This window comes from Kwoniella mangroviensis, assembly GCF_000507465.2.
Source record: "Kwoniella mangroviensis CBS 8507 chromosome 1 map unlocalized Ctg01, whole genome shotgun sequence".
NCBI classification, from domain to species: Eukaryota; Fungi; Basidiomycota; class Tremellomycetes; order Tremellales; family Cryptococcaceae; genus Kwoniella; species Kwoniella mangrovensis.
The window spans coordinates 6,121,547-6,147,306 of NW_027062533.1; the positions used below are offsets into that span (position 1 = coordinate 6,121,547).

At 44.3% G+C, this 25,760-nt stretch overlaps 8 protein-coding genes across 8 annotated transcripts; 5 read left to right on the top strand and 3 right to left on the bottom strand.

Moving 5' to 3' along the window:
• Positions 1 to 233: 233 nt before the first annotated feature.
• Positions 234 to 4,097, top strand: I203_102285 (uncharacterized protein; the record flags this gene model as incomplete). The annotated part of the gene is made up of 14 exons (XM_019146794.1): positions 234 to 255; positions 315 to 512; positions 576 to 774; positions 831 to 969; positions 1,030 to 1,406; positions 1,488 to 1,767; positions 1,818 to 2,012; positions 2,074 to 2,336; positions 2,394 to 2,831; positions 2,905 to 3,118; positions 3,189 to 3,276; positions 3,351 to 3,469; positions 3,533 to 3,934; positions 4,050 to 4,097. The coding sequence occupies 14 exons, from the start codon at positions 234 to 236 to the stop codon at positions 4,095 to 4,097; spliced, it is 2,982 nt and encodes a 993-aa protein (XP_019004327.1).
• Positions 4,098 to 4,547: 450 nt separating this feature from the next.
• Positions 4,548 to 6,955, top strand: I203_102286 (uncharacterized protein; the record flags this gene model as incomplete). Its single annotated transcript, XM_065517057.1, has 13 exons — positions 4,548 to 4,571; positions 4,648 to 4,743; positions 4,808 to 4,929; positions 5,020 to 5,189; positions 5,251 to 5,436; positions 5,498 to 5,700; positions 5,787 to 6,133; positions 6,196 to 6,289; positions 6,344 to 6,438; positions 6,501 to 6,532; positions 6,592 to 6,651; positions 6,714 to 6,816; positions 6,898 to 6,955. 13 exons carry the CDS (start codon positions 4,548 to 4,550, stop codon positions 6,953 to 6,955), a joined length of 1,590 nt encoding a protein of 529 aa, XP_065373875.1.
• A 2,091-nt stretch (positions 6,956 to 9,046) lies between these two features.
• I203_102287 (uncharacterized protein) lies at positions 9,047 to 10,069 on the bottom strand (the record flags this gene model as incomplete). The annotated part of the gene is made up of 5 exons (XM_065517058.1): positions 9,047 to 9,205; positions 9,256 to 9,374; positions 9,461 to 9,633; positions 9,762 to 9,896; positions 9,972 to 10,069. The coding sequence occupies 5 exons, from the start codon at positions 10,067 to 10,069 to the stop codon at positions 9,047 to 9,049; spliced, it is 684 nt and encodes a 227-aa protein (XP_065373876.1).
• A 1,220-nt stretch (positions 10,070 to 11,289) lies between these two features.
• I203_102288 (uncharacterized protein) lies at positions 11,290 to 11,899 on the bottom strand (the record flags this gene model as incomplete). The annotated part of the gene is made up of 3 exons (XM_019146797.1): positions 11,290 to 11,402; positions 11,504 to 11,749; positions 11,818 to 11,899. The coding sequence occupies 3 exons, from the start codon at positions 11,897 to 11,899 to the stop codon at positions 11,290 to 11,292; spliced, it is 441 nt and encodes a 146-aa protein (XP_019004330.1).
• A 615-nt stretch (positions 11,900 to 12,514) lies between these two features.
• On the top strand, positions 12,515 to 14,582 carry I203_102289 (uncharacterized protein; the record flags this gene model as incomplete). Its single annotated transcript, XM_019146798.1, has 9 exons — positions 12,515 to 12,604; positions 12,670 to 12,718; positions 12,779 to 12,839; positions 12,906 to 12,925; positions 12,982 to 13,071; positions 13,238 to 13,767; positions 13,836 to 14,013; positions 14,119 to 14,201; positions 14,295 to 14,582. 9 exons carry the CDS (start codon positions 12,515 to 12,517, stop codon positions 14,580 to 14,582), a joined length of 1,389 nt encoding a protein of 462 aa, XP_019004331.1.
• Positions 14,583 to 15,269: 687 nt separating this feature from the next.
• Positions 15,270 to 16,540, bottom strand: I203_102290 (uncharacterized protein; the record flags this gene model as incomplete). Its single annotated transcript, XM_019146799.1, has 5 exons — positions 15,270 to 15,645; positions 15,764 to 15,933; positions 16,013 to 16,020; positions 16,107 to 16,177; positions 16,326 to 16,540. 5 exons carry the CDS (start codon positions 16,538 to 16,540, stop codon positions 15,270 to 15,272), a joined length of 840 nt encoding a protein of 279 aa, XP_019004332.1.
• Positions 16,541 to 16,981: 441 nt separating this feature from the next.
• On the top strand, positions 16,982 to 18,383 carry I203_102291 (uncharacterized protein; the record flags this gene model as incomplete). The annotated part of the gene is made up of 5 exons (XM_019146800.1): positions 16,982 to 17,105; positions 17,178 to 17,275; positions 17,350 to 17,433; positions 17,558 to 18,278; positions 18,352 to 18,383. 5 exons carry the CDS (start codon positions 16,982 to 16,984, stop codon positions 18,381 to 18,383), a joined length of 1,059 nt encoding a protein of 352 aa, XP_019004333.1.
• A 1,761-nt stretch (positions 18,384 to 20,144) lies between these two features.
• Positions 20,145 to 25,182, top strand: I203_102292 (uncharacterized protein; the record flags this gene model as incomplete). The annotated part of the gene is made up of 9 exons (XM_019146801.1): positions 20,145 to 20,306; positions 20,365 to 20,980; positions 21,050 to 21,202; positions 21,262 to 21,367; positions 21,419 to 21,630; positions 21,687 to 22,759; positions 22,826 to 24,352; positions 24,442 to 24,873; positions 24,976 to 25,182. 9 exons carry the CDS (start codon positions 20,145 to 20,147, stop codon positions 25,180 to 25,182), a joined length of 4,488 nt encoding a protein of 1,495 aa, XP_019004334.1.
• Between the last annotated feature and the right edge of the window lie 578 nt (positions 25,183 to 25,760).

The following is a 25,760-nucleotide window of genomic DNA, read 5'->3' on the forward strand; positions in this document are numbered from 1 at the left end:
TTATTTTTCCTTGGGGAATGCCACATTCACCTGTTCTTGCAGACCATCTAACATCGAATGTCGATTGCTTGTTGCTTGATTCCTGCAAATCCAATAACAATCACCTTGCATAGCTGCATCGTCCATCAATCTCGTACATCTTAGACCGAAAAAGCAGTCCGAATCGTCTTGTGACTGCCCAAGATCTTTAAAGTTCCCAGAGAAGTCACATTCATCGGTCCAATCAACTCAAAATGTCCACCGAAGATTACGATGGTGCGTCTATCTCGAGTTAAGCAGACAGATACATCGCTGACATTGCTTTCGTCTGGTAGAGTTCGGTAACTATATCGGAGGAGATTTAGAATCAGATGAAGAGTCCGATGTGGAGATCGCCCCATCTGCACCATCTGCTCCTGGACCCTCTGCTCCCGCTCAGAGTTATGCTCCATTAGAAGGATTGGAAGATGAAGATGAGGAGATGGAAGACGATGAGGACAGGGGCATGCAAATGACCTTACATGGTGTTGACGGTCAGTGATTCGTACTGTCTCCTTATAGGAGTTGTCCAGCTGATGGTCACGAGGCGTATATAGGTACAGCAGGGAATCAGGTGGTTTTACATGAAGATAAGAAGTATTATGCTACTGCAGAGGAGACTTATGGTGAAGATGTAGAAGCGATGGTTCAGGAAGAAGATTTACAACCTCTTTCGGAACCTATCGTAGCTCCTATTAAAGTGAAGAGATTCACTGTTCAGGAGAAAGATCTGCCGGAAACCAGATTTGACAGAAAGTGAGTCTTTCCGAATCCCGCAAACATCAGGCCGAAACTAACCTTCGCGGTCTCAGCTTCATGATAGATCTGATGAATTACCCAGAGATGATAAGAAACGTGATGGTAGCTGGACATATTCACCATGGAAAGACTTCGTTATTGGACATGTTGGTGTTTGAGACTCATCAGATGACATACGATGTGGATAAGCCCGTGAGTTTTGGTTCTTCTATACTGCTATCGCGTGTTGCTGATCATTGGCAATTATGTCAGATACGTTACACCGATACACATGTCCTTTCGCGTTCGCGAGATATCTCCATCAAATCAGGACCAATGTCGTTAGTACTACAAAACTCAAAAGGAAAATCCAGCTTGGTCAACATAATCGATACTCCCGGACATGTCAATTTCGTGGATGAAGTCGCGTCCGTTGGTAGATTGGTGGATGGTGTAGTACTAGTGGTGGATGTGGTGGAAGGTGTCATGCACAATACAGAACAAATCATCAGACATGCTCTACAGGAGAAGTTGAATTTGGTATTAGTGGTGAATAAGATGGATAGGTTGATATTGGAATTGAGATTACCTCCTAGTGAGGCCTTCTTCAAGATCAAGCATACTATCGAAGAAGTGAACTCCATCATTGCGTAAGTTGACACACATACAGCAATCCATTAAAGACTCGGTTGACAACTCACCTTGATGTTATTTATCTAATCCAACTATAGATCGATTGATCCTGATGACTCTTACCGACTCTCACCTGAACGTGGAAACGTCGCATTCGCCTCGACGCAAATGGGATGGTGTTTCACTCTTCGAACGTTCGCATCTATGTATTCAGATACGTTCGGTTCCTTCGACGTAGATGAATTCGCATTGAGATTATGGGGAAATATTTACTTCGATGAGGAAAAGAGGAAATTCACGAGAAAACCCGCAGATGTAGAATCAAAGAGGTCTTTCGTGCATTTCATCTTGGAGCCGTTATACAAATTGTACACACAGGTCAGTGTCATCTCACTTGTCAAGTGCTGTTACTGATTTGGCGTGTACAGGTGTTGAGTGAAGACTCCGAGACATTGAAAGAGACATTAGCAGATCTTCGGATAACCCTCAAACCTGCTGCGTACAAGATGGATGTTAGACCCTTGTTGAAGGTGGTCCTAGAAGCGTTCTTCGGTCCTTCGACTGGGTTGGTGGATATGATAACAGAACATGTTCCTTCGCCTATAGCGAACGCCGAGAGCAAGGTGAGCTAACACACGAAGGCACATTCGAACCGTGTAATTATAGCTCACGCAATCAACTTAGATACGGCACACCTACACCGGTCCTCTCACTTCCGACTTGACTGATTCGATGGTGAAATGTGACTCTCAAGGTCCGACAGTTGTCCACGTTGCCAAACTTTATCATACCTCTGATGCTGAGACATTCAGGGCATACGGCAGAGTCATGAGTGGTACTGTGAAAGTAGGACAGGCAGTTAAGGTATTGGGAGAAGGATATTCACTGGAAGACGAGGAGGATATGGTCTCGGCTATAGTTGAGGGGGTGTTGATCGATGAGTCGAGGTGAGCTTCTGGCTTAACCTATTGTACTAGGTCGTGAAGCTCATGAAACGCGATCAGGTATACCGTCGATGTTCCGAGTGCCGGAGCAGGTAATTTAGTCTTACTCTCCGGAGTAGACGCATCGATATCCAAAACGGCTACGATCGTCTCCAAAGATATCGAAGACGATTTATACATATTCAAACCCATCAAGCATATCACTTCATCCGTTGTCAAAATAGCCGTCGAACCAATCTCACCATCAGAATTACCCAAAATGTTAGAGGGTTTGAGGAAAATCAATAAATCTTACCCATTGGTCACTACCAAAGTTGAAGAGTCAGGTGAACACATAATATTGGGTACCGGAGAACTATACTTGGATTGTATATTGCATGATCTGAGGAAGGTGTTCTCAGAGATAGAAATTAAAGTCTCAGATCCGGTGACCAAGTTCTGTGAGACGGTAGTGGAAACTTCGGCTTTGAAATGTTATGCTGAGACACCAAATAAGAAGTGAGTGAACCTGTCTTCCCACTGTGAACTGCATGATGATTGATTCAAGCTGATTGGGTTTTTCTTCTCGCAGAAACAAACTTACGATGATCTCAGAACCGTTGGAAACCGGAATAGCGAATGACATTGAGTCTGGAAAGGTCACGATGAGAATGACGAATAAGGAGAGAGGTAAATTCTTCGAGAGCAAATACCAGTGGGATCTGCTGGCTTCGCGTAATATTTGGGCTTTTGGTCCTGAAGAAAATGGTCCTAATGTTTTGATCAACGACACTTTACCTTCTGAGGTAAGTTGGCTATTCTCCTGTTGGATCTCAAGACGTTCTTGAGCTGACTGGATTCGTGAATTGTTTCTAGGTGGATACTAAATTGCTGAGCAGCGTTAGGGAGAGTGTCAAGCAGGGATTCCAGTGGGGTACAAGGGAAGGACCATTGTGTGATGAACGTGAGTCGAATTAGCTATCGAACTATAGATGCGTCGCGATTGTAGTCGCTGATGGAGGTTCTTCGCTCGTTCAGCGATCCGAGGCGTCAAATTCAGGATTCTCGATGCCAATCTAGCGCAAGAACCAATCTATCGAGGCGGTGGTCAAATCATTCCTACTGCTCGACGGGTGTGCTATTCATCATTCTTACTCGTGAGTTGAAGTAACGTCAGGTGGACAAGTTTGATCAGCAGCTCATGGTATCTTATCATCTAGGCAACTCCACGTCTACTTGAACCGGTCTACTATGTAGAAGTACAAGCTCCCGCCGATTGTGTAGCAGCAGTCTATACCGTCCTATCTCGACGAAGAGGACACGTAACCCGTGACATACCTAAACCTGGCTCACCCCTATACACAGTCAAAGCGCACATTCCAGTACTTGATGCCAATGGATTTGAAACCGATTTACGTACAGCGACAATGGGTCAAGCCTTCGTACAGATGTCTTTCGATCATTGGTCGGTCGTTCCTGGAGATCCAACAGATTCGTCCATCCAACTCAGACCACTTGAGCCTGCCACTGGACAAGCGTTAGCTAGGGACTTAGTTTTAAAGACGAGAAGGAGAAAGGGTTTGAGTGATAGTATCGCTGTAGCCAAGTATTTGGAAGATGAGGTAAGTCCCCGTTTTATTGTCACGTAGATAGGCCGTGTTTGGCGAAGATCGCATGGTATAGCAGGGACTAGCGGCTCTAGGATCAAAGCTGATTGGATTATCTTTGTTTACACAGACAATCATTGCTATTAGTGCATCAGGAAACGCAGATCTACTGGGATAGAGAACGAGGCGAAGCAGATCGAGTGATTTGGAACAAGCATAAAAGCAACGGAAAAGCGTCGCGTAGAAGACGTGGACAGCATGCATATCTTGAATGCATCGTATAGTAAGACCATACATGGAGCACAGATGGAGGGATGCGAGCTGTCCAATTGGGCTGCATGCAATTGACTCAGCAGAAGCTAAAACGATAAAACGGCTTGCCTGGTGATACAGATGATGCCAAGCGAAGCGGGTGTCGGTTAACTCGCCTAATCGCGCCATGATAAACTCGCAAACGAAAGAATTTTCGATTCGATGGCAGTTATAAATGATACCATCGCTCTTCTTCAAGTATATATACCTGCATCGAATTGATGTCTTTCTCTTTCTTGTGTTTATCTTCATGTATATATGGCTACTGTCATTCGCATTGTGCATATAGTACTCCTGTACATATCATAGAATATCGATGAGAGACGTTATAAGAGATTCTGTGAGCATCAGCGATTCCACCGATCGCGCGATGAAAATGACTGACGTAATGAATTGAACCTTGCGAGTACTCGTAGTATTTCGGTCATTTGTTAAGATTTGTATACAAACCTCATTATTTGAGGTATGCAGAGGAAGAAGATGGATTCGTCATACCGAAATTCGATCAGACTGTGAGCATAACCCTCTACGTTTTCTCCATTGAAAGCTGATGTAGTTTCGTGTGTGTGAATGAAGGAAGAGGTGAAAGATGGTGACAGACAGATGATCAATACCGATAGTCTACCTAGTGTCAGAGGTGTTGACCTGCATCTGGTGGCTTGGTATGGTCCAAAGGACAGTGAGAATCCCCGTAACTGGTGAGTAGAATATCAGTACATCCCCAGATTAGGGAATCATGGTGCAGCTACAAAACATATTGAGCAAATGAGGCTGACTGGTCAATACAGGACATTGGGCAAGAAATGCTATGTGGTGTTCCTGATAATGATTCTGACCACCACCGTGTATATTGGCTCGGCAATCTATTCACCAGCTCTTGAACAGGCGTCCGAGTACTTCGACGTATCTACAACGGTGGGTTCTCTGGGTATATCTCTGTTTGTTGCTGGTTATGGTGGTAAGTGCGATCAGGAATATATTTCAAGCGAATATTGCTGAGCTGGTTTGAGCTCTCCTAGTTGGCCCACTATTCTTATCGGGACCTAGTGAAGTACCTGCGATCGGACGGACCTCAATCTATATAATAACGCTATTCATCTTCTTCGTACTCAACATCCTCACTGCCCTTGTAACGAATTTCGCCGGATTCTGCATTTTGAGGTTCTTAGCTGGATTTATGGGCTCTCCAGCTTTGGCAACAGCAGGTATGTTCATCAACTTCTTTCAGTATACACCGAAATGGAATTCACTGACATAAACTCATAGGTGCATCCCTCGATGATATGTTTCCAGCCCATAAGCTAGCCTACTCAATGGGATTCTGGGGTCTGGCAGCTGAAGCCGCACCAGCAATGGCACCGATCATCTCCGGCTTTGTAGTGGAACATCATGGGTGGAGATGGGCATTCTGGGAGATGACTATCATGTCTGGCTTCAGTCTGATCGTTCTGTTCTTCACTTTACCTGAGGTTAGTCGTTGTTCATTCTAAGTCTCTTGAATTGGTTGCCCGTCGATTCATGCGATCCCACTGACGCTTGCTTTATGACCGTGTAGACTTCGCCAGATACGATCCTGCTTCGACGAGCTCAGCGTATACGTCAGAAGAATGGCAATTGGCAGTACCAGTCTCAGTCGGAAATCACCCATGCAGCATTGCCATATCGGCAAATCGTCGTAGACTCGCTACTACGCCCGATAGCTCTGACATGTACGGAGCCCATCATCATCGCCATCAATTTGTACACTGGACTAGTATACGCCACTTTGTACAGCTTCTTCGAGAGTTTCCCCTTGGTGTATGAACATGGATATGGCTGGAGTCTTGGTGTCTCGACACTGCCTTTTGCGGCTTTGTTCATTGGATCGTTCATTGGCTGGGTTATATACTGCTACTGGAATTTGTAAGTGTCCTTTTCTCCTTAATAGCTAAACAGTAGTGCTGAAAAATGGATTACAATTACAGGAAATGGGTCGATATACCTTACGAGCCTGCGGCTCTGCGGCCAGCACCAGAAACTCGTCTACCTACTGCTTTTATAGGGGCTTTCTGCTTTCCTGTAAGTGATTGCCCTTCGGCTGTGTCAGCGTTTTAGCTTACGAGGACCCTACAGACTTGTGTACTTTGGTTCGCATGGACTGCTATACGATGTCATTGGATAGCACCAGTCTTGTCAGGTATACCCTTCGGTATGGGATCGACCCTTATGTGGGCAAGCGTCCTAATTATATTCCAGTCCAGTCAAAAGCTAAATCGTATTTTCATGATAGTTTCAACCCATTCTTGACATATTTGCCTTATGGTGCGTTCCTCCCACCACTCAAATTTGATTGACACTCATTTTTGTACAACCCTACTTAGCCTACCCCCGATATGCCGCATCAGCTTTAGCTTCAAACGATTTCTTCCGATCTATGATGGGTAAGTAGAATCTTGTGAGACTGATCGGAGATGATATTGACATGATTTGGTGGGATTCGAAGGTGCCGGCATACCTATAGCTGCTCATCCACTGTTCAACAACCTCGGTGTGGCTTGGGGTAATACGATCATTGGGATTCTTGGTGTAGCCATGATACCCATTCCGTGAGTTTATTCTGCACTACCCAAAAATAAAGTATTTCCAGGAATATATGATCGCTGATGATAAGTCGTGTGTTACCGCAGCTTTGTTCTCTACCGAGCTGGTCCCTGGTTGCGGAAGAAGAGTAAAATCGCTCTATAGTAACATCCTTCTCAGATAGATATCACTGCTCTGCACGATGATCAAATAGAATATAGAGGCTCAATTACATACGATTGATCAAACGGAATAAAGGAATGTCGTATGATGTATGTATGATATTATGCACATCACAGCTGCACGTTTTGAAATGGATAAAATACTGCCGTATTGTCATCGCGTGCAGCAACCTATCGTTGAGGCCTCAAACGTCTTCATGGGTGTCAGGAATTTGATAAAGCACAAGGTAAATGACCGTTCCAAATCTTTTGATCTTTCCTCTATCCAAAATATAAAACCACATTCTCAATCAAACTATCATCTTCTTCTGCCCTCATAGCTATCCTGGGAGGTAACATCAACCCTGTCTCGATATTTCTCGGTAATGTGGGCGGTTGTGACGGCGTAGGGTAAAGTCTAGAGATTGGACATGGATTTTGGGTTTGGGAAGACGAAGAAAGAGTTTGATGAGGCCCATTTAATTTGTGAGTTTCATTTTTGAGGATGTATGTTAAGCCTAGAGAGGATGAAAGGGCTATCACACCCAGTAAGAGGGGTCTTTGGGGGAATCACATCTGCCTTAAAATTTCCAAATGGGATGAAAAGTTTGGACGATCAAAATATAGGTGAGGATGAGTTCTACTCGAATGATTAGGCAATCGTTCACGAGTGAGGGCTTGCCGATGAGTAAATTGGATAGAGGCTATATTATTGTTGTTGCTGAATTGAACTACTGTCACAGTGTTGTACAAAACTCGGTATCTGACTTATACGATAGTCAGTAAGACCGGAATCTTGCTATTGTAAACAAACAAAGTCACCTTACTGTACATTTCCGTATCATCAAATTTACTCCTTTCATCATCATTCCCATTTTCCTTTCTTCGATCCGATATAGTACTGTATGAAAGAAAGGAAAGATGCAGCAAAGGACGGTAAACCCCGAATCCAGTATCGAATAATGGCAGACTCGCTGATTCCATGGAGTTAGCTCCATCTGAACTATGCAGTGGTCCTGCTATCGGGACACATTCCGTATATCCATTCAGAATGCCCAAATTCCACGGTGACTGCCAATTCAGCCTACTGGCTAATCACCAGTATATATACAGCATGTTATGATCGCTGAGAGGATTAGCTACGTCTGCATAGATTACATCACCGGACTGCCGGTGAGTTTTCAGACCAATATAGGGTGTACAATTGGTGCCATACAATTCCTATACGTTGCTTCGGTGATGATGATGATCACGACAATCTGATTTGAGGCCCTGTATACGCTGCTCAACAGAGAGGTGTTCCTGGCATGCCGAATATATTTGTGTTTAAGTGTATTCACTGTAAAGCGTTTAATCAAGAGATGAATGGTCTTCTTCAAAAGCGAGTGGCGAAAACTGAAAGTTTTTCACGATAAGAGTGAAAGACCATCTGAAGGACAACTGATCAATACAGGTCAAGGTAAGATACATCAAACTAATCTCATCGTCTAGGCAATGGTGTAAGTCAACCTGACCGTGGATTAGGTGCAGATCATTCGAATGTTTCTGAGAAAGAGGGTCACATCGATCCCAAGGATCAGCAAGGTACATGCGGAGTCAAAGATTGTCGAGTGAGTGGATACGCCCTTCCAGCTTAGCCAATGGTCTCATGTAACGTAATGATCAATTGACCTGATTACAGTTATGTCAGCTGGGCATGAATGTGGGTGATTCGATGTCATGGTGTCCAGATACGTATCTGATTAGGCTGATGAACGAATTACCTTTATCATGCTGATCTAGTCGGTCTGCGTGTACTTAGATAAACAGAAGACAAAGTTGGTGAGCGGGATTACTTGGCCATAGCTTAGAGCAAATTTTTCGAATGATGGATGCATAGGCGTAACATAGAAGAGCAGTTAAGGACATGTTATAAGAAGTATATAGAAAAACGGGCGAAGTTCGAGTTTGCAAGAATGAGGTGCTGGTACCGTGACTCCTGAACTCTAGTGATCGGCTGAAAGTAATCTATCAGTATCGAAATGGACGACACTGAGTGAACAACCGATCAGCACAAGTCGCCTCTCCCTGATGTTCATGGTAATAGAAGACAAACTCACATAACACTCGTATCATCCCTTACACTCCTAGCTGCCCCTCCTCCCAAACTCAAAATCATCTCTTGAACTTTCTTGTCGCCATCTCCATCTAGTCCATTTCTCATCAAGTGGGCGGCGCTGTTTTTATCTTCGAACAACCATCGACCCCTGGAATTCTCGGGTGTGGTACCCGGTAGATCTTCAGCTGGATATGGAAGAATATCACCAGGTTCGAATTGGGGAAAGTGGATAGGTAAGCCTTTTTAGGAATGGGAGGGTGTTTGGGATGAGTTGAATGCGCTGATAAGAGGAGGATCACCTCTTCGGAACATATTCTGTCCCATACTATTCCACCATGAATGTGAATGATAAATGAGCTGTTTGTCTTCTACTGAGAAGACTGTAGGTTTGGAGGATTATTGAGTACTTACATCCATCAGTGGCAATAACCAAGAATTTCAATTTTTCATTATCATTCCCACGTAACTTTCTGATGGTGATTTCAGGTTCAGCATCCATAAAAGGTGGATCAATGTATGGCACAGTCTTTTTGGTGAATGGTGATTCTTCGCCCACGAACTTCACTTGACCTGCTAGTTCAATACTGTCATAACACATTAGGCTCGCATCAGCTCCAAATGCTCACTATCAAGTCGAAATCTCAAGTGATACTATATGATCGGAGTGAAGCACATTGTAATGGTCTTGAGATTGTGATGATGAGCAAGGTACGATTGCTTGTCTGCTTTGGTCAATTTCAAAGCATCATCACCAAACGCTCTTGAAGGTTGCATATTACCTAATAATCTAGGTGTGAAACTTTCTTTGAGAACTATGTTATCTTGATCGAAATGTTGAGCTTTCAACCTGTACAAATAAGTCAACCTAAATCTACCTCATAGAATAAGCTGGTAGATCCCACATCTGGGAACTTGGTCTTACCTTTTCACTTCGGAGGGATTCCCACATTCCTGATGCTGACTCAAGATATCAACCCTCCATTTCCCTTCTTTATCATTATACCAGCCTGTCACGGCCATTGCATCACCCAAATTAACAAGATACAGTGGCTCCTGTTTGATATCGATAAAGGTCGTGCATGCTGTTGACCCTCCGTTGGGAATAAGGGATAACGAAGACGGATTAGGGGTAGGCAAGAGGCTATCTCGATTAGCGGAGGGACAGGGGGCTTGTGAGATGGATAAACCGGATTTGCAAATATCTCTATCAAGGGCTTTGTAAAGCACAGTGAGATGTTATTAAAAACATTCTCATGGAGAAAGAACCATTGAGCCACGGTACGCTATGACGCGTTAAGACCAGGTTCGTGTCAAAAAGACTTATCGCCACAATTTAGAAAGGATCGACAAGGAGTAAGTTACCTGTAAGTAGGATCCTTGGTATGTACAAAGGTACGATCAAGCACTTTTTCCAATCCTGATTCGATGACGATGACGAGTCTATATATTAGGTACAAAGGAACAGATGTGTGTACGATGTATGTACAGCCTTTTGCATCATTAGCCTCGCCTCAACTGCGCCCCACTCAGAACCCAGACCCTGGTCGGGTGGCAAAGGTATATGCGAGTCATATATCTCCATGTCAACTTTGATCTTGTGTCTCACACATATCCGTCAATCTCTCTATAGCATCAAGACAGGAGTCAAACAAGACAATCAGTATGGAACCAAGCAAGCAACAACCTTCAGCCAACGTCGGGATGAGCAAAGGTGAGTATGCTGTATCTGTTCTATATCCCCCACAATTGTTCCTGCTGATGAAAGACCGAACCTGCCAGTCGCACAATCTTCCAACGAGAACCAACAGCAACGACAATCGCAGGCACAAGGCGAAGAAGTCAGCAGACTTAGAGGGGGTGGATGTTGCGCATGGTTGACTTGCGGTGTGAGTTTGGCTGCTTGTCAGTTATCATCACCTTGATGATTGCTAATTCCCATGGTTGTTGAATGACACAGTTGTGTACTTGTGCATGTTGGGAAATCTGCTGTGATTAAGGCTTGGGACGGTTCTGAATCGACCTACCATCTCAACAGGAACAGTGGAGTGTATGGAACAAGCTAGGATGGTGATTCTGTTTGTCCGAGTTATACGATTTGGTGATCATAGCCTGGCCTCGCCAATACGGAGTGATATATGTTGTCATGAGATGTGAATAATATGTCATTTCTAATGCAATGTATGTAGATGCTGAGATGATATTGCCGTCTTCCCCCGTGACCCTTTCATGTGTATAAACAACTAATTCGCACATCTACGTTTATTCCTGTTGGGGAAGGGCGTCGAAGGTAATTTGGGAGGTTCTTTGATGGTCGCATTATCTCCTAATTCTGTTTCGTCTGTCACCCTCAGCTCTACATGAACGTCAGAATGAATGATTCAGCACGAACACTCCCACACAGAGATATAGATAGAGATATCCAAGATGATTCGTCACAAGAACGATTTTACTCACTCCACGTCCCATCCTCATCCTGTACACCCTGCACCACATTCTTCCTCAAGAACTGAGCAGTCTCTTTCCACTCTTCTATCCTCTTCTGTATCTCACTTTCTTCCACCTGTTCTTCGATTATCGGCTGGAAAGTGGCTTCGGGAGATGAACGCAGTTCGGCTGAACCGGGTTGAGGCGGTGTGAGCGATGGGGAAGAGAATGTTTGACGGAGGACAGATAACATTTGGACATGTCTTGTTGGATCACCTAGTAAAGGGGAGAGCCAGCATGTCAGTCATGATAGTTCATAAGTATGTGCGATATGATGGACCCACCGTTAAACGTTATTCGGGACGCCCTTAGCATGGATCTATAAGCTGATCTAGCGGCTGGTTTAAGAGCAGCGGGGAAGGACATGTCGGCGGATTGATGAGAATGCAGGTTGATTGAGAATGAAAGAGAGCGTGTAGCTCTGTGTATATTTCGATGTAGTATCACTGTATCTTCTGTTGGTGCGATTACCTCTTACCATACCACCTTCACAGGTCATCAACTTAACCTGGACGTCCATCTCAATTTCCATCTTTTTCTTTTGCTCGACGTGGGCCGAGAAGCGGAGAAGCGGAAACCACCGCCGACTTTCGAGATTTACGTAATTGAACCAATGGTGTAAACAAATCAAGACCATAGGGTGAAGATAAAATCATGTTACTCGTACTAGCAGCACTAGCAGCACTGCACCACTCTTGGGATACACATGTTACAACTCATCATCCCTTCCCGTTATCATACAAGTTGTACACATACCCGTACCTTGCATCTTCGTCTTCACACCTCTACTGTCGGAGTATCAACGAAAAGCCAAATCGTAGCAAGAACATCCTTTGATCTTCTCACGTCATTGATACAAATCCATCATCTCATCTATGGGTATATAGAACACCACCGAGACACTATCTCCTGTTCAGCACTACACAGCAGACCTCCCTCAACATCCCACCTCATTCTGATTCCTACTGTCCTCAGTGCACCATGAAGTCCCTCTTCATATCTCTCACAGCACTTTTCTTGCTGGCTTTACAGGCTCAAGCTGCTATAACGGGTCAACAGTATTGTAATAGGGTTAGTACCTAGCTAGTATGTGCCTTTTCTGCCCTCAGTTGCTGATTACCTCATTCGCTGTCTAGTACATGTGTGTGACTGGACAACATGACAGCGACAAAAACCTCGATACCTGTGAGTTTGCTTGAGAGCATGCTATCCTCGTTGAGGTTTTTGACAACGTTTCTCCTTCAGACACACTCCAGCCGCCTAGTGGGACCAACATCCCCGTTAGCCAATTCGGATGGATAGCTATGTAAGTGTACGCTGAATTCCTACTCTTCGTCGACCCTCGACTGACACGTTCTTACCGTACGATCAGTGGTTTTGGAAACACAATGAGTGAGCTCATCGCCATACAAGTCAAAAGAGTGTAACAGCTGACCTGTTGCGCCCAGTCAATACACCTATGGTCATAGCCTGGCCCAACTCGGATGGCTCGATCACGCTCTCGCAGCGGAAAACGAACAATCACGTTACCCCCATTGGTAAGTCAATCTATCACTAACCCAGAGATCTGGGTATTTCATGGCTGTGCACTCCCAATCCCATTTTCTTCCAAGGGATAACGTACTCCCCCTAGGCACACGATCTACCCATAGTACTCACGATACGTCTTGAACTTCTTACTGATCCCACTTCCCTTCCTTTTAGTCGATTCTAACCCACCTCGAAAAGCTACTCTACTCACTTCCTCATCATTTTCCAATTTCTCTACTACATCTATATCCTTCACTCTCCCTTCCAACTCCAGCGCTGCCAATTCTACCAACCTCATATGGGCTTATGGAAATAAAAATCCAGGCAGCTCGTCATCTTCCACATCGAGTTTAGCTCAACATCTAGCAAGTGGAAATACTCAAATATCATTATTGGCCAATTCTCTTCCCAACACGACGACAACGAGTGGGAATGGAACCTCATCCACGTCCAATAGTCCAATCTCCGCTGGAGGTAGCTCGAAGAAAGTTCTGATAGCTCATGTAGCTTGTGGAGGGGTAGCCACGATGGCGATCTTACCGATAGGTATATTGGTACCGAGAATATCGAGAGGTTTGACCATGCAAAGATGGTGGTTCCCTGTTCATGGAGCTCTGAATGGATTGATAGCTTTCGGATTGATCGTAGCTGCTTTTGGTATTGCCAGAGCGAATTTCTCAGGAGGGTTCAATTCGACTCATAGGGTGAGTCGACATCACTTTGGTCTGAATGTCTTGGAAATGACCTCATGCTGATTGTTTTCATTGCTCAGAAACTTGGCTTGACCCTCTTCATCTTATCGATCATCCAGACTCTACTGGGTATATTGACACATTGGTGGCAACCCAAACATCGCTTGCAAACTAAAAGCGGTAGAGGTCCGGTTAATCTCTTACATATGATATTGGGCTTGGTCGTAGTGGGTATAGGATTTGGTACGGTCTGGTGGGGTGAGTCCAAATTACCTTTTTCGACTTTGAGGAATCAAAGGCAGAAGGAATAATGCTGACTGATGACTGATGGCGATGGCTGATAATTATGATTTGTAATTCCAGGCCTAGACGAAGAATGGGAAAGATACTCGGGAAGTGGGAAACCCAATGTAGGATGGAAAGTCGGATGGGGTTTGGTAGTCGGTGTGAGTGTCTCATGGGATTTATCTTGCCCTCGCCATATCAGGTCATATATCGCGATCTATCGACTGACAATAAAATACGTTGATCGACTATAGATCACTGCTCTGGCCTACTTAGGCGGCTTCTACTTCTTACCCCGACAACTGAGGATGGAGAAAGAAAGACGTCAATGGGCATCCAACGTATCGAATGGAAATGGACATCCAACAAGCAAATTCATACCTACAACAAGCAACAATAGCTCGTTGCCACTGCCACCGCCACCACCGCCAACACATACTCGCCCACTTCAAACCCCACAAACTGCGGTCAATACCAATACGAATACTAGTACGGGATACGTACCTCCTCCGCCACCCAGAAGGTTACCACCTCGTATCTAATTGGTATTCGTTGCTACCAAGAGGAAAAAGCTAGATGAGGATTGTTGTATATTGGATGTTTGCTATTTATCTCTAATACCTATAGATATACTGTATGAAATGAAGATGTAACATCTAAACAACCCTAGTTCAAGCGATGAGATCGGAGCGACTGCTTTTAACATGCGAATGCGAATGCAAATCCAGACGTGAAATATGGAAAAGTCGATGGCATACCTAAATACTGTAAGATAACTTGCCAGCAAAAGGTAACATTGATTCATTGTTCATTGAATAACAGATTGAATTGCTGCAAAAGCAAACGGACAAATAATTCTTACTTTCGTATTTTCGTATTTTCGTATTTTCGTACAAATACCAGATTACATCTTTTCATCTTTCGTTAATTCGTCATTCATCATGAGGGTGAATAATTTGAAATATAGAAGAAATACCAAATGACAGACATATTTGTTTTAGAAAAGAAAAGAAAAGAGGATGGAGAGAAACGAGGATGCACTGTATTCTTGTAAAATGATATGTAACAATGATGACACGGATTTGAGATAATGATACAACATGTATTGATGGAATGGTTGAATGACTAATGAACATGATCGTATTCACAGCTCATGTGACTAGACCGCCTCTGAATTCCCATCTCCATCTCACCAATTGCTTGAGGTCTCTTCCTCCTACTCTTTTCCCTTACTCATCAATAACGATAGCATCACCTACACTCCCCCCTCCTCCTCCCGCAGGTGCATTATTCAACCTAGTCCTCTTTGTATCTCTTCTCTCACCACCATTGCCATTAGTCCCATTCACGACGGTACTTCTCGAACTATTTCCTAAAACCTGTATCGATACATCACCTTGACTTTCTCCTTCATCCGAATCAGAAGCTAGATCAATCGTATCTCGCGTAGAGGCAGGTCGTCTCGTTCCTGCTATTTGCGGTATGGGTGTTGATGCTGAGGCCGAGGTGGTGGAGGAAGAAGGTCGGTTAAGGAGTTTGGGTCGGGAAGTGGATGCTTTCGTAGTTGGGATGGGTGATGGAGGAGCTTGTTTGGGTGTTGCGTATCTAAAAATTTGAAGTTGAAATCAGTCAATATATTGGTCAATGATCTTTGGTCAAAAGGTGAATATCATGATCACTTTAAAGATTTTAATCTAGTTAAGAGTGTTAAGAAAATACTTACTTCTTTACCCATTCTCTCGCCGTCGCATCGTGTTTCTTCCTATCCCTCTTATACTCCTGTGCTATTGCCGGTACGAGTGGGTCGGCAGGATTAGGGTCGGTAAGTAAAGAAGAGAGTGATAGGATCACTTTGTATAGTGACAAGGCAGGAGACCAGGCGTGTTTGAGCAGCTACAAAGAAAGGATGAGGTAAGTGAAGGAAATGCAGACGACGAAGATTGGTATGCCGAAATTGGAATTCTTAACTCACATCGAGACCTATAACAGCATGATTGAATTATGATGATCAGCTGGTGATACACGAAAGGCGATGTATGGTTCATCTCCATCTTGTTGACACTCACATATGGCTCCTGTACTGGCTATATTACAGTGATACACTTTGGTTACGAAATGTAAATGAGGTGGTGAGAATCTGTAATACAGATACATGGAATCAGCAACATTTTTCATAGGTCGTATTGAAGATTACCGAGTAGCACAGTCCTAATGTCCGAGGTGATCACGACCACGATATGCTATGGTAGAATACAATCTGTACCCAGTCGATTTGGGATACTCACGGATAATCCTCTGGTACTTTAATATCCACCTCAAAAACCCCTCCTTCATACGGACTACCCGTTGGTCCAGGTAAGATAGCCTTCCAATTGAATATGTTTGATTCGTTCGGCTGTAGACTTATCGCCCCCAGGTTCTCTTTTGACAAGTCGGCTATTTCCTTCTTGATTCGCTTGGTGGCCATTCCTGGTGCCGAGGCGGAGGGACGAGGTGGCATGATGGTTGAGTGGAGGAAGGAGCGAAGGAGCTGTCGGCAGGAAGGAAGAGTGTGTTGTACAGTAAAAATGGGCTATGGGAGTGAGGCAGGTGATTGGCAATTGTGATGTATCAGGAATGATGTTGTGGTTGAAGATGAAGTATGAGATGAGAGGTTGAATTCCAAAAAGTTGAGGTGTTGGATGGATTAGCTGGACAAACCGATGTACGCGAGCACGGACCAGCGAAACCATGTGAGCCACACGTGGTTTATTGATCGCCATCGGCTACCGGCTTGAATTGTTGTGGAGAGTAGTACCCTTTGTGGGCCTACATACATGTTGAGGCATACATTCAGTCCCAGTCCATCATTGATACCTGTGAACATGATAGTCAGCCTATCATAAATGGCAGATATTAGTATTTTTGACATAGCGTACTCGCAATAACACTCCAAGTGGAAATGGCAGAATCACCGGTGCCTTCTGGCACTTACCCCGTACACTTTTCACCTTCTATCAATGCTCAACTAGGTGTACATGAGAAGAAGAGAAGGAGGGATGAGAATGAATTGATAGCTTTCAAGTGTAGGTCTAGCATATCACTCAATTATTGATTCTCGGTGCAATAACTGAACATGTCATTCGACATACAATTAGACGCTTTCAAGCCTGCTTCCATCACTCAGAATACCCCTGGCCAGTACCAGGTCTCTTCGGGGATAGGCGGGAATGGTCAAGTGGTATTTGACACCAATGTGAGTGTAGGTAGAATCTGTTCAGCTAAACGATGAACATGCATGGAGCAGCTGATACATGAATCGAAATGTAGACCGGGATCCAACAAGTGTTTGATGTGAGGGAGGAACATAGTAAAGCCAGGGAATGTGTACTGGTATGGGATGACGAAACGAAGGTGAATGATCATCTCATTGTCTCCCATCCTTTTGCCCGAAATCATGTCTCACGCCATCCAAATCATCTCTTTGCCCTTATATGATTCGATAATCGACATTGACCAATCTCGCTTTGGTCATCAGTCATTCACCCTTCACGCCTTACCATCCACTCTCCACTTGACCCTCAACAGATCAACGTCCAGAAACAAAGCACCCTCTGTCACTTCCTCCACATCGTCCAAATCTATCCCTCTAGCCAAGTCAAGTACCCAGCCTCAAAATGACGAAGACGACGATATGAAATCGGTGGATACTACTCAAACTCAAGAGGAAGCAGAAACTCCCCGACCTAAAAAGAAAGCTAGACCTTCTGCTGCTCAGACCCAAGTTGCACCACCAGTTGTGACGAGGCAAACTAAAAGTGGCAAGGGTCTACCGAGGAAGAAACCTTTAGAATCCGCTCCTATACCTATGTTATCTTCTTCAGCTTCTACTTCTACCTCTGCAAAGGCCCAGAAGACCACGACTAAAAAAGCTAAAGCGGGTGCTGGTGCAACTGGGAAAGGAAGAGGTAAGAACGAAGGTTCAGGTGTGGTGGTCGAACCTCCGACACCGACCAAATATAAGTCATCTGAATATATCGAAGATTCGGATGAAGAGATCCTCGCTTCTGAGTCGAACAACCCACCTGCTGAGGAAGAAGAGATAGATGAATTTGCGAATCTCCTGGGACAGAGTCTGGCTCAGGCTGACGAGTATGATGAAGATCAGGAAGATGAAGAGAGTGAGGAGGAAGAGGAGGATGAAGAGTTGGGTGGGGCGAGGCTGGTCGTTGGCAGTGGGAGTGGAACGAGTCGACCTGGTAAGTTGGCTTCATTTCTGATTGTATCACGGTCAGTATGGGAGCTGACATTTCGGTGTTGGCGTTGGGGTAGTCATTGAAGATGATGGATCTGAGTGGATATAAACTACCACTCTAGTTCTAACGGGTTTGTGTGGATCGGAGCCTCCTTCATAATAGATGAGCCTATTGGACTGGACCAGATCTGCCTTCCTTTATGTGTGATCACCTTCATCTGTCCTGGATCTGTTTTCCTAGAAATTGCACAAATCAAAGTTCTGTACTTCTGTAATGTAATCATAGTTGGTATGATTCTAGATGTACCTTGTATACCAATCTGTTTCCCCCATCCAATCTAGCCACTGAATTCCCCCGATTTTTCTTATATAACATAGGATGTACGATTACGATGCCATGTGAATTCAAGGATCTCCCTACATCCACATATACTGCTCAAACCCAAACCAAGATGTAAGCGCAAATAAGTCAGTGTGCCAACTTGGTAAACCTGTTTTGAACACGAGTGCCTCGCATCAGAATTATCACATTGGAGGTAATTCACCTGCCATCATTGATCTGACATCAGCTGACATCACTTGATCGGAAAAGTGAATGTTGCTCGTAATCATGTTCTCACTTTCGGATGAGACGCGTAAATGTTTGGTGATAAATGAGAACATGATTTCCTCTTATGTGATTTTCTTGATCTTTCTTCTCCGGTGTGTTAACGACGCGTTTGGTTTTTACTCTCTCTTTCTCTCTCTCTCTTCTCTGCCACTTACACTTTACTCACACCCCCCACCCCCACCCCTGAATTCTTGCACTACGAGCATTCATTATTGTTCCTCCTGCATAGAGTAGAGCACATTACTTTACATACAGCTGTAGCATAGCATAGCATAACGTGTACCTAGCGACTCATATCGAGTACATTACTCCGCCGACATCATTGTACGCGATTGCAAGAACAGGCTGGTCCTTTCATAACTGTGTTAGATACGCACGGGTCCTTTGGTTCAACGCTATATACACCAATACACCATCACTACCCCTTGAAACGATCATCAACACCATCCACCATCCATCTAAACAAGCATCCATCCATCCCTCATACGGTCGAATGGGATATCACTCATCAGCCAATAATTGGTAATATCCGCCTTTAGCGCTGCACTCTGCTTCATCGCAACACAATCACGACTCTCATGGTCTAATGAGAACCAATCAGCTCTACATCGACTAGTAATCAACGACCCCTTTGACGAAAACAGGAATCACACATCAACTCCATTTTCGACACGTTAGTTCACTTCACTCGACGAACACAGAACGGATGTCAGTATAGTCAGCCTCTCCTCCCACTCTCAACGACTTTGAACCTGTTAGACTAGAGAAAAGAAGAAGACTTGAGGATGTCTCTGTTCAAGAGAAAACAATCCAAGGAAAAGGATGTAGCGCATTCGAATGATATGGGTCCAGGACCAAGTCCACCTATGAAGTGAGTTATCTCGATTGCTGTGAATATGATCAATATATATTGGCTTGTGAGAGAAGCTCAAGAATGGGAATAAGTTCATGAAAATATGAACATGTAAAGGACACGGATGACATGGTCGTATCTTACGCAGCGGGTCATCCGACTGCTGTAAACCTATTGAATAGAAATCCTCGACATGGCCTGGTTTCAGCCTCTTGATCTGATATCCTTCTGATCCTCTCATCTTCGCGTCTTTTCATGTACTGGAGCTCCATTCAATGTCTCACCTTGCCCTCTTACCCATACTTTGAATGTAAACAGATAAACCTGCGGAAATATGCTGTTGCTGATTATCTCATCTCTCCTTCGATCCTCTCTGTCAACCTTTCTATCTCATCACTATTATCACAATGGCGACACCCTCACCCCGACGTAAATCGTTTTCGCGATATAGCAATCCCTCTCAGATGGGAGGGATGCCCAACCAACCTCAGCGGCCATCGGTGTATGCTGGACCTCAAGGGCAGGGTACACCTCCCATGGTCAATGGGAGGAGAATGACCTCTGGTCCGGTGAGTTTACTGTCTAAACTATCATAAAGTCAAACTTATATCTAACGTCTTCCCTCAGATGGCCCCTGGTCCAGTTCCAGGTCCGGGTCCAATGATGAACGGTCCACCACCACCTCACACCGATCATTCGTCTCCTCAGACTGCCCAAGGTCCACCGCAGAGGTACAATCAACCTCAACAGCCGCCTCATCCTCAGGCTCAAACACCTCAGCAACGTATACCTAGTAATCCAAATGCTTCACCTGTAGTCTCCTCTTCCGGTTCAGGCCCTCAACAACAACCGCAACAACAACAACAGCCATCGGCATTAGTAAATAACACATCCTATCCATGGATGACCCGACAATTAGGCCTATACACCCCTCAGACTTCACCTGCTTCAGCACCTCAATCGCCCTTCCCGCGATATGGTCTGAGCGTTCCTGCTTTCCCATCCCATTCGGGACACATGTTGATTTTCGGTGGATTAGTTCACGAGAGAGTGAGAAATGATTTGTGGTCGATGGATATAAGGAGTTGTGAGACTTTACCAGTGAAGACCAAAGGTGATGCACCGATCCCGCGGGTCGGTCATGCGAGCGCAATGGCAGATAGGATTATGATTGTTTGGGGAGGTGACACGAAAGTGAATGTGGACGATCCACAAGATGAAGGACTATATATCTTAGATCTACGTGAGTGATCGTCAATACCTTGCTGAATCCGGAAGGTAAGACTGATAGCTCTTTGATGTCACCACGTAGGATCCCAAGAATGGACGAGCGTGCCGGTTCAGAAAGGTCCGGTAGGGAGATACGGCCACGCAGTATGTCTCGTCGAAGGGAAATTCTACGTCTTTGGTGGTCAGGCAGATGGTGCTTTCATGAATGATTTATGGATGTATGATATCAAGCAGTGTAAGTGATGACCAACTTCCATCCCCACTAAAAACGATATTGAACGAATTTTATATTAGTATCCGGAAACACACATCGATGGGAACAGATACAGTACACTACGCCTGCTCCGCCCAGACGAACAGGTCATATATTAGTTGCTGGAAACAACGGTAAACTATATCTGTGAGTTCTGATTGAATCTCAATCACAGTATCTTGGCTGATGTAAGACCAGCTTCGGTGGTACCGACGGTAATTACCATTACAACGATACTTGGTCTTTTGACGTAGCTACTGGATCATGGTCGGAATTGTCCTGTATAGGATATATCCCATTGCCTAGAGAAGGACATGCTGCGGCGATAATAGATGATACGATCTACGTCTTTGGTGGACGAGACGTAAAAGGGAAAGATCTAGGTGATCTAGCAGCTTTCAAGTTATCCAGTAAGTCCAGCTTTTTGTCCATGGAAAACGCTGCAAGCTGACAACATGTCTTTCAGACCAACGATGGTACATGTTCCAAAACATGGGTCCAGTGCCTACCGCTCGATCAGGTCATGCGATGGTAGCTGCCGCAGGGAAGATCTTCGTAGTTGGTGGAGAAGCCAATCAGGCTTTGACTGATGTCCGAGATGACCCTACTGTGATACATATTCTCGATACGGGTAAAATCAAATACCCACCTGATACTCAACCGCCTAGAAATCCTTCATCAGTCCAGAATCATCAGTCTCCGACTCCTAATCAGCCTCAACCAAGCCAGGAGCAATTACAAAAACAGGACACTCCGCCTAAAAATGTCCAGCAACGAGTCAACGACACCCCTCAATCGGTCAAACGTGGTCTGCCCAACTCTAGCTCAATGGATAGTCTCTCCAGAGCAGCTTCACCTCCTGGTAATGGTGAAAGACTTCCACCTAATATGCAACCGCTTGGAGCGACCTTGCCACGATCTGAATCGGGTGATTTGAACCAAGCTCAAGCTACACCCCGAGCGAACGTCAATGGCGGTGGGCCACCCCAAAGACCAAGAAGAGAAGGTGATGAGGAATATCGTCGAGCGATGTCACCTACCAATGGACCTGTATCACCTTCCAATAGTAATTTCCCCGGCGGCCGAGTCACTTCACCTACACATAACGGTCCTGCTTCGCCACCTTCCAATGTCAAAACCGGGTTTAACCCTTCGGTCTTAGGGACGAGATCGCCTTCACCCAGATTGAGGATGTTGGATGGTGAGAGACCTGCTCCACCACCTGATGCGTTCTATTATGGTAGATCACCCACCTCTGCCAATGGATTTGCGAATAATCGACCATCCTCTTTATCTGGTGCCCAGGACTTGTTAAGGGAGATTAAAAACAAAGAACATGAGATCGATTTAGGCAAGAAACGAGAATTGGCCTTGAAAGTGATTTTGGCGAGAGCTGTCCAACAAGGTTTCGTCACTGGTGAAGAAGAAGATATCAATTTACCTGAGAAGAATGAGGGGAGTGAAGAGAAGGAAAAAGAGTTGATACATAAGTTGACAGATGCGCTGGTCAAGTTGAAACAGGACAAGGCTACGATTCAGGTGAGTTGACCTTTCTTCATGGTGAATGTATGATTTGTGGCACACCTGATGATGCTTTGTATTCAGAACGACATGTTAGCTCAAATTCGACTGGCTTCGGAAAAAGCTATGGAGGCTGAGCGATTGCGAAGAGGAGCACTGCAAGAAGCCGCTTTCTACCGAGCTAAAATCGCTACGCTGGAATCTAATTCACCAATCGACTTGGCAAGAATTGAGAAAGAACGTATAGTGGAACTGGAGAAACAGATTGGCATCATCTCTCTGGCCCATGCCTCATCGCAGAAAGAGTTGGAATCGGTTTTAGAGACTGTCAATTCTGTTAGATCTTTACATACTGCTGCGGCCGAGAGAGAGACCGAGACTTTGAAAAGAGCAGAGGAGGCTGAAGAAGCTCATCGAGAGGCTGTTGAGGAGATTGAACAGCTGCATGAGAAGCTTTTGGAGAATGAACAAACTCTACGTGAACATACCGAAAAACTTATCACCCTCTCTTCGACGGTACAACAACGCGAAGCTGAGAAGGATCACCTTCAGACTCATCTTGAAGAAGCTATCAAGGGACGAGACGAGAATATAGGGTTGATCGAACAAGCTCAATCCGCTTTGAAAGCTGCGGGACTCAGGACCACCGAGATGGAAGGCTTATACGAAAAAGCCAAGGCGAGAGTATCATCCCTAGAGGAGGAGCTGGCAGAGGTGAAAGCTGAACTGGAAGTCAAGACTCGTGATGCTGAGATATCCGAAGAGAAATATCGAGAGGTGGAAAATGCCTGGACTCAATCTCGTGAGGAAGCTGATTCGCTCCGTGCGGTAACTACCTCCAGGTTGGGTGAGATATTAGATTCTCACAAAGAGATGAGGGCGGACGAATCTCGATATTCTAGAGGATACCAAGATCAGATCAAAGCTTTAGAACAGGAGACCGAATCATTGAGGAAAATGTTGAAAGAAGCTGGACAAAGAGTTGATTCTGCTGAATCTGGAGTTTCTCATCATCGATCTAAAACACGTGAATTAGAATCTAAATTACAACTACTTCGAGGTGAATTGAGAGGATCGAAAACGAAATTGTTAAATCTACAATCTGAAAACTCGAAACATAAAGAGATCCAATCTGTGAAAGATAAAGAATTGAAAGAGAAGGAAATCCACCTCACCGATCTGGAAACTCGTTCGACAGTCCTGAGAAACTTGTTGGCTGATCATGGCATTGCAGTTTCGGATAGTGATCTGGAGAAAGAACCTCCTTCCGCTACTTCTCAATTGGAAACTCAATTGCGAGATCGAGGTAGAGCCAACGAAGCTGCACAGAGGGAAATTGAAGATCTCAGAATGAGATGTGAAGAAGCTGAAGACAAGGTCGAAAGTTTGGGTAGATTGATAGAAAGATTGAAAGATGCTAGATCACCTACTGCCTCGTCGATGCGGTCGCCCACCCCTACAGGAGATAGTGATAGACGTGTTGGGGAATTGGAGAAAAAGATGAATGATATGGAGAAAGAACACAGAGAGAAAGTAAAAGCGGTTGAGAATGATTATCAGACGGCCGTTAGGTATGTTAAAGGAACGGAGAAGATGTTGAAGAGGATGAAGGTGAGTAAAATCCATAATCATGATGGCTTTTGGCCATTGGTAAATTGATGGATGACAGGCTGATGATTTCTTTTCATCATGATTTATAGGACGAGTTGAACAAACAGAAAGCTACCAATACGACCCTTCAAAATGAACTTGATTCCATCCGTGGTCAACCCGGTACTCGTACTAGGGATTTATCATCTTCAGGTCGATCTTCCACGCCTTCATTGTTGAATGAGACCAACGAGTTGAATAGGAAATTGAGCTTGTTACAAAATCAACATTCCAAATTACAAGAGGATTTCCAAGCTTCTCAAGATGTTTTGAACGCTCGAAATAGAGAAGTTGAATTATTGAGAATGAGAGTGGAAGAATACGAAAGGGAGATTGAAGTTTTGAGAGAAGATTTGGATCAGGCTAAACAACGGATCCAAACTTTACTTGAAGTTGGCGTTTCATCTGGGGAAAACCCAGGATTGGGGGAGACGGAAGATGAGGATGAAGGTAGTGAAGAAGCTAGTATGGCTTTCGATAAGGTTAGTTGTTCAGTGTCTCATCCTAACTGTTTGTCTCATACTAACAACAGTTAGGATATAGGCAGGATATAGAAGCTGATATCGTTGAATGATTTTTGATAGTTTACGAAAGAATTGAAACAATGGGAAAGATCAAGATCACCAGGTCAAGGTGATCAAGATGACGATGAGACTGATCAAGATGATGATGAGTATCATCATCATCATATTCCAGGATCGAGTTCTTCCAATAATCAACATTCCACAAGTGGACATGGTAATGGACATAAGAGACATAGTTCCGAGTACTCGGGTGATTGGGTACAGTAAATATGTGGGATGAGAATTGTACAAACAGTTATCAAATATTGATCAATCATTTTGAATTCGAAATTCACTTCTTCTTTCATTCCTTAACCTTTCTTTCATTGCTACACTCGACTTATCAACCCTTGTTTTTACTTGTCAAGTTTTATTCACATTATCTTCCTTGTCGATCTTTGATTTTTGTTTTTGCTTCTTCTTTTTTAGTTTGTTTTCAGATGATTTGTGTTTCTTTTTTGCTCTCTTATTCTCATTGAGAATATTTGACGAATATGTCTATCTACAGTACGTCAACTAAAATTGTTTTATTTGGCTTGGCCTATATTGCCATAAATATTCTGAAGATCGAAAATTATGAACTTGAATGAATTTAGTATGACAAGCTTTGTGTAACTTACAAAGTATGGGTTCATCTGTAATCACAGTTAGTGAATCCACAGCCTCTGACGTTTCGAGTCCGAACGACTTCAATTGCATAGAGTACCCTAATATACTAAATATCATAATTCATACACGCACCAACGGACATATTCAATATACCTTACAACCCCGAGAAATGAAGTGACACGAACTGAACAAAAAAT